We start from the raw sequence: 7,824 nt of genomic DNA on the forward strand, positions 1-7,824 counted from the left end.
TGATGTCTCTGCATATTAAACAGATGTAGAAGTAGTTTCACCTTTTAAAAAATGACATTCCACTTGTAAGTTTTTGGATTGATTCTTCAGTGCAATTATGAATTTGATGAATTTGTATATTACCAGGGCCAGCTCTGGGTCTGCACTGGGGTCCACTCCAAACTCAAAATCACTTGCACCCAGGCCCATCATGGTACCACCCTCACCAGCCAAGATGGGAGAAGAGAGCAGGGCATCAGCCAGGCTGGGCCCAGGGGGCACCGTGACCAGATGAGAACCTGTGCCCTCCTTTCCATTCAGAGTGTTTACAAATGCAGTCAGTTTCTCTGTGTTCACCTCCTGAACAGATTGATTAAAAGAGACAAAGTGAAAAACTAAAGTAAAAAAATCTGAAAGATTTTTAAGTGATAAAAATTAACAGGTAAGAAAGATTTGACCAGTCACCTCTTCTCCAAAATTTATCACATCTACATTGACTTTTTCTTTTTTCAACCGCTTTGCCAATTTCACCAGCTGGAAAAGATTTGATTAAAAAAAAAAAAAAAAAAAGGTTTAAAACTCATATTACCTGAAATAAGGACAGTTTGACCAACATGGAAAGATGAAAAGCATTTGTCATTCATTAATAATAAAAAAAACCTACATCTTTTTCGTTGTCCTCTACTGGGCTGCCCACAAAAGCAACAATCCTCATCTTGTGATTCTTGCCTTGTCTATGCTTTAGTGCCAACTACATGTAGACATAAACACATGTAAATGTTAGGGGATTAAAATACTACTTTCATTTTTCAAAGGAAATTTCCTAAAACCTGTATGACTTTCTTCTGCGGAACACAAAAGAATTTACAGAAAGTTTTTTTTCCAAGCAATCAGAAAAAAAATGGAGATGAAGGATTCAACAAAGTCTCATATATAAGAAATATACATGGTAGATGCACCAAAAAACTTCTGGAGCTTTCTGAACTGCATTCCATGAAGAACAGACTGAAATTTAAAGGGATAGTTCACCCAAAAATGAAAATTTGATGTTTATCTGCTTACCCCCAGAGCATCCAAGATGTAGGTGACTTTTATTCTTCAGTAGAACACAAATTATGTTCTAGGGTTATACAAATTATCTGCCGTCTGTCAGTCAAATAATGGGAGTGAATGGGAACTTGGATCAATAAGAGTCGAAAAACCTTGCATAGACAAATCCAAATTAAAGTTAGTGAGGTTAGTGAGGTCTGATCACGCTCTGACAGCCGAAGTGATGTCTAGCACTCATTGAAGTAAATGCGTGAGACATCACTGTCGTTGTCAGAGCGCGATCAGACCTCACTAAGCGAGTGCTGACCGCAGTTGGACATAGTAGTGTTTTAGCGGTAAAAAATGATATAAATACTGTTCGTTTTCTCGCACAAACCGATCGTTTCCTGTCTTAGGACATCAATGTGTCGTCACGAGCCGCAGGGTTTAATTTGGATTTGTCTATGCAAGTTTTTTCGACTCTTATTGATCCAAGTTCCCATTCACTCCCATTATTTGACTGACAGACGGCAGCGGTTGGAATCATCATTTGTGTTCTACTGAAGAAACAAAGTCACCTACATCTTGGATGCGCTGGGGGTAAGCAGATAAACATCAAATTTTCATTTTTGGGTGAACTATCCCTTTAAGTAATCACTCAAGATTGGCAGAATCCTGCAGGCCGGGTGAACCGTTAATATTTGAGTAACAGGTGGAATAATTTGTTCCATGCAGCCTGTTTGGACAGACTGTTCATATGATATAGACAAAAGTGTTGTATTGTTTAAACGACGGATGCACATTCTCATCTTTTTTTCCTTTTAATTATTACCAACTTGGGCTGTGTGCCTAGTTTTCATAAATGCATCAATTCAGAATGCCTAATGTTGGTTTGATTGCTTGTGTTACATAAGAAAATAATTTGTTGTCTACCTGATGAAGTAGATTTAATGCAGGTGCGGTTCGGGTCGCGGCCTTTATGTCAAATGGGTCGGGTACGGAATTAAATTTGTGCTGCTATCGGATAACGTGTCGAGTGTTCTGTTAAGTAGTGCAGGGCGGGTGCAGGTTTACCAAGCAGGACCCATGCAGGACTCTGTCGTATGGCTTAGTATGCAGTACAGGAGTCATATGGTGCTTTTATTATGTTTGTGCGGCATGGCTTATCAATGACCAAAGGAAAGTCAAACAGGTTTGAAAAAAAATAATGGATAGTAAATGTTCATTTTTGGGTGAACTATCCCTTTAAGCATCAATGAATGCACTTACATGTGCCACTCGTATGCCGGTGCAGAAGGAGATTTTTCCCAGTGGTTGAACCGCATGGAGCTTTGATAGTATACGGCCGGTGTCTGGCGTTAAAGTGGTGAGGACCTCACAATTACTGCACAAAACCAAAACATTTTATTTTATAACATGCAAACATCGTCACTGACCATCAGATCATCATCTGGCTATCATACATACATAAAATAAAATACAGCACAGACACACTTACTTGGCCATTGTGATTAGGCCCACATTGTTTTCTGGGTTGCTACGGGTCTTTGAGTGACAGACAATGTTGACCGCATCCTGCTGTGCCTGTAACCTGGTGGGTAAAAAGTCTCCATTCCTCATGTATTCACTGTTGTCCACACTATAAAGACAAATGAAGACAATCAGCATGGTTCCTATTTAAAACAATCATTGAAATTATGCAAGTGTAATGGTATAAACTGGGTGATGAGAGGCACCCAGACATTTGGTCTGTATCCTTAAAACCCTCTGTGGTGAAAATCAAGTTTTTAATGTTTATATGTCTCTGTGGTGTTTTTAATATGCTTTAAGATAAATCATGTGCAAATTCATAAGTCAATGCCATTGCTGAGTTTTTTCTCCTTAAAAGGTGCCATCGAACGTTTTTTTACAAGATGTAATATAAGTCTAAGGTGTCCCCTGAATGTGTCTGTGAAGTTGCAGCTCAAAATACACCATAGATTTTTTTTAATAAATTTTTTTAACTGCCTATTGAGAGGCATAATTAGAAATGCGCCGATTCAGGCTGCGGCCCTTTTAATTGCTCACGCTCTCCGCCCCCTCCCGAGCTCTCGACTCTATCACTGCATAAACAAAGTTCACACAGCTAATATAACCCTCAAAATGTATCTTTACAAAGTGGTCGTCATGCAGCATGTCTAATCGCGTAAGTATGGTATTTATTTGGATGTTTACATTTGATTCTGAATGAGTTTGATAGTGCTCCGTGGCTAACGGCTAATGCTACACTGTTGGAGAGATTTATAAAGAATGAAGTTGTGTTTATGAATTATACAGACTGCAAGTGTTTAAAAATGAAAATAGCGACGGCTCTTGTCTCCGTGAATACAGTAAGAAACAATGGTAACTTTAACCACATTTAACAGTACATTAGCAACATGCTAACGAAACATTTAGAAAGACAATTTACAAATATCACTAAAAGTATCATGTTATCATGGATCATGTCAGCTATTATCGCTCCATCTGCCATTTTTTGCTATTGTCCTTGCTTGCTTACCTAGTCTGATGATTCAGCTGTGCAGCTCCAGACGTTAATACTGGCTGCCCTTGTGTAATGGCTTGAACATGGGCCGGCATATGCAAATATTGGGGGCGTACACCCCGACTGTTACGTAACAGTCGGTGTTATGTTGAGATTCGCCTGTTCTTCGGAGGTCTTTTAAACAAATGAGATTTATAGAAGAAGGAGGAAACAATGGAGTTTGAGACTCACTGTATGTCATTTCCATGTACTGAAATCTTGTTATTCAACTATGCCGAGGTAGATTCAATTTTCAATTCGATGGCACCTTTAAAACTGCAGTGAACCAAAGACAGTCTCAATAATGCAATTTGAAATCACCCATGTTCTCTATGTCACAAATATGTTGTAATCAATTGCGTCAATGTGGGGGCGGGCACATTTAGCATATCATTAACTATGCTGCGAAGCACAGGGTTCTCAAGAGAAGCCAGGTTATCCCAGTATATTTTTCTGTTGATCTTAAAAATCAGGTACATTTAGCATTATCACTTCCGGTGGAGAGAACGCTGGCGCATGTTGGCTGCCGCTTCTCCGACCGTATTTTTATTTATTACCTCATTTGTTTGTTTTAAACAGTTGAGATTTATTATTTGATTTTTTTTATGCTAGCGCTTTGGGTTCCAGAAAAGCGCATTATAAATAAAATGTATTATTATTATTATTATTATTATTATAGCGGGTGAATTATTTATATGATGTATATTACGATGTTATGATGAACTATAGGCCTTTCTCCACTGATGTTCTGAGTTTCTAAGAATACTGATTTTTACAACCCGAATTCCGGAAATGTTGGGACGTTTTTTAAATTTAAATAAAATGAAAACTAAAAGACATTCAAATCACATGAGCCAATATTTTATTCACAATAGAACAAATAACATAAATGTTTAAACAGAAATTTTACAAATTTATGCACAAAATGAGCTCATTTCAAATTTGATGCCTGCTACAGGTCTCAAAATAGTTGGGACAGGGGCATGTTTACCATGGTGTAGCATCTCCTCTTCTTTTCAAAACAGTTTGAAGACTTCTGGGCATCGAGGTTATGAGTTTCTGGAGTTTTGGTGTTGGAATTTGGTCCAATTCTTGCCTGATATAGGTTTCCAGCTGCTGAAGAGTTCGTGGTCATCTCTGATGTATTTTTCGTTTAATGATGTACCAAATGTCCTCTATAGGTGAAAGATCTGGACTGCAGACAGTCCAATTCAGCACCCGGACTCTTCTAAGATGAAGTCATGCTGTTGTAATAGCTGCAGTATGTGGTTTTGCATTGTCCTGCTGAAATAGCCAAGTCCTTCCCTGAAAGAGACGTCGTCTGGAGGGGAGCATATGTTGCTCTAAAACCTTTATGTACCTTTCAGCATTCACAGTGCCTTCCAAAACATGCAAGCTGCCCATACCGTATGCACTTATGCACCCCCATACCATCAAAGATGCTGGCTTTTGAACTGAACACCGATGACACGCTGGAAGGTCTCCCTCCTCTTTAGCCCAGAGGACACAGCATCCGTGATTTCCAACAAGAATGCAAATTTGGACTCGTCTGACCATAGAACACTTTTCCACTTTCAAACAGTCCATTTTAAATGAGCCTTGGCCCACAGGACATGACGGCACCTGGACCATGTTCACATATGGCTTCCTTTTTGCATGATAGAGCTTTAGTTGGCATCTGCAGATGGCACAGTGGATTGTATTTACCTTCCAGTTTCTGGAAGTATCCCTGGGCCCATATAGTAATGTCAAATGACAATCATGCTGATAAGTGATGCAGTGTCGTCTGAGGGCCCGAAGAACACGGGCATCCAATAAAGGTCTTCGGCCTTGTCCCTTACGCACAGAGATTTCTCCAGTTTCTCTGAATCTTTTGATGATGCTATGCACTGTAGATGATGAGATTTGCAAAGCCTTTACAATTTGACGTTGAGGAACATTGTTTTTAAAGTATTCCACAATCTTTTTACGCATTCTTTCACAGCTCTGCGCCTTTTTACTTCTGAGACTCTGCCTCTCTAAGACATCCCTTTTATAGCTAATCATGTTACAGACCTGACATCAATTAACTTAATTAGTTGCTAGATGTTCTCCCAGCTGAATCTTTGCCCCCATGCCAACTTTTTTGAGACCTGTGGCAGGCATCAAATTTGAAATGAGCTCATTTAGTGGATAAAAGTGTGAAATTTCTCCCATTAAACATGTTATCTATGTTCTATTGTCAATAAAATATTGGCTCATGTGATTTGAAAGTCTTTTAGTTTTCATTTTATTCAAATTTAAAAAATGTCCCAACATTTCCGGAATTCGGGTTGTAGAAGGCAGACTGAGATGGTGAACGGGAACATGGTTTTCATAACATTAGCAACACATTATTAGCCGTTTGATAACATAGTAAGTAAAAGATTAATAATATTAATTATCGTTATGTCTCCGACATTGTATAGGCTACATAAAACACATTACCATTCTGATACATATACTTATAGATGACCCTGTATCCACTCTTCAAATTCTTCTGAATCAGTTTCTGAATCAGTTAATACAGTAAAGCTGACCAAGCGTATTCTGAGCTTGTGTGATTTGAGTGGAGATGGGGCTAATTTGTATATTCATGGTTTAAATATGCCAGCGAAGACCATGTCAATTAGATGAGCCCTAGGGACAGACCCCCTATGGCCAGCTATAAATGCACCATTCCAGGACCTGCTAGGACAACAAAGTAGTTTCATCGTGCTTACAATCACTGATAAGCCATTCGTCCACTACTTGCTAAACGGCATAATCACACCATGTTCATTCATTTGGCCAGAGGAGAACTAACTGACCCTGGTTTCTCCAAAGTTTTGGGTTCCTTTCCACTGTCACCTTTGGCTTGCTTAGTTGTGGTTTAAAATATTTAGTAATATTGACTGATTTACACAATCAGATGAGAACAAAATTTGAATTGAGCTGGATGCTGACACTACTGTCTTATGCAGAGCTGCTTTATAGCTGATTCAACTTAATTTCATAATTGATGAATTTTGCAACATCAACACTGAACTGACTCCAGGTGAATAATGACACTGCTGTCTTCTGTAGAGCTGTTTATGACACTGCTGTCTTCTGTAGAGCTGTTTATAGCTAAACTGGACTCATTTCATAATTGATTAACTTTACACGGTTATTTAATTGAACTGAATCAATACTGAACTGAATTGAGCTGAATAATGACACTATTGTCGTCTGTAGAGCTGCTTTACAATAGAATTTGTCTCATCCTTGATGAAGTTGGTATCATTTATTGTTATTTTCCTGTGTATTTCTTTGAAACTGCTTTGAAACAATCTGTATTGTATAAAGTGTTACATAAATAAATGTGACTTCACTGACATTTGCAAAGCATAAAGAATCAAACACTAGCACACAGTGATCCGGTTTTCATTTACATAACAGCCAGAGTAAGTGAACTGGATCCCAGCAGTAGGCAACTGCTTTAGCTAACGTTAAATGACTATCAAAACAAAATAAGCTGACTATCTAGACAACATTAGAGTGCGTTAGACCAACAGGCACAGTCAGTATCACTTCATGACAGTTTCTGAAGACTAAATAAGATGCTATCAGACCGAGTTCACTAACTAGTGGTCACCGTTTATGGGTCATAAATGTGTTTGTGTGTTAGTGACCTGTTTCTTTATTATAGATCTATCTGCTGAATAATGACTCAGGAGAATGTCATTAACCAGAAACCGACTATTGAATTCTCTTGCTTGTTCTCAACTAAGAGCTCAAAAGTGTTACAGAACGAAAAACCTATGTATTCACAATAATTCGGAGGAGTATTAACTATACAAAAAGCGCATACATATCTAGAACATCGCGTTTGTTTATTTCTTACCAGACCATAGTACTTTCGAGAACCATCTTGGAAATCCTCTAGTCCATTTCCCAAAGAGAAGGCATCGCTGATTGGCTTACAGATGTAGGACACTGACGATATTTGTAACAGCAAAGCTGATTGGTCGACAGTTCCGTCGCTGCTTCTCTTCTCGAACGCGGCGTAGAAATGAATTCGTAAATGCGTAGCGCCCACATGTGGTGGGAGGTCACGTTTTTTGAGGTAGTTGACAGACTTCACACCAAAAATTAAAATGTCCCAACCTTCATGTTGTTCCACTTTCTTTTTACTGTGAAACACAACAAGAAATTTTAAAATTTTAAGGAAAAGGCAAAATGTTAAGGACTAGCATCCTCAGTTACTGTTCACT

At 38.6% G+C, this 7,824-nt stretch overlaps 1 protein-coding gene across 1 annotated transcript; it reads right to left on the reverse strand.

Moving 5' to 3' along the window:
- LOC125275469 (26S proteasome non-ATPase regulatory subunit 4-like) lies at window positions 1-7,612 on the reverse strand. Its single transcript, XM_048202425.1, has 6 exons — window positions 7,455-7,612; window positions 2,507-2,647; window positions 2,278-2,392; window positions 644-730; window positions 445-513; window positions 1-339 (listed from the first exon to the last, which is right to left on the reverse strand). Exons 1-6 carry the CDS (start codon window positions 7,478-7,480, stop codon window positions 16-18), a joined length of 762 nt encoding a protein of 253 aa, XP_048058382.1. The 5' UTR covers window positions 7,481-7,612; the 3' UTR covers window positions 1-15.
- Window positions 7,613-7,824: the final 212 nt, after the last annotated feature.

The sequence above is a fragment of the Megalobrama amblycephala genome, linkage group LG9, assembly GCF_018812025.1.
Source record: "Megalobrama amblycephala isolate DHTTF-2021 linkage group LG9, ASM1881202v1, whole genome shotgun sequence".
Taxonomy (NCBI): Eukaryota; Metazoa; Chordata; class Actinopteri; order Cypriniformes; family Xenocyprididae; genus Megalobrama; species Megalobrama amblycephala.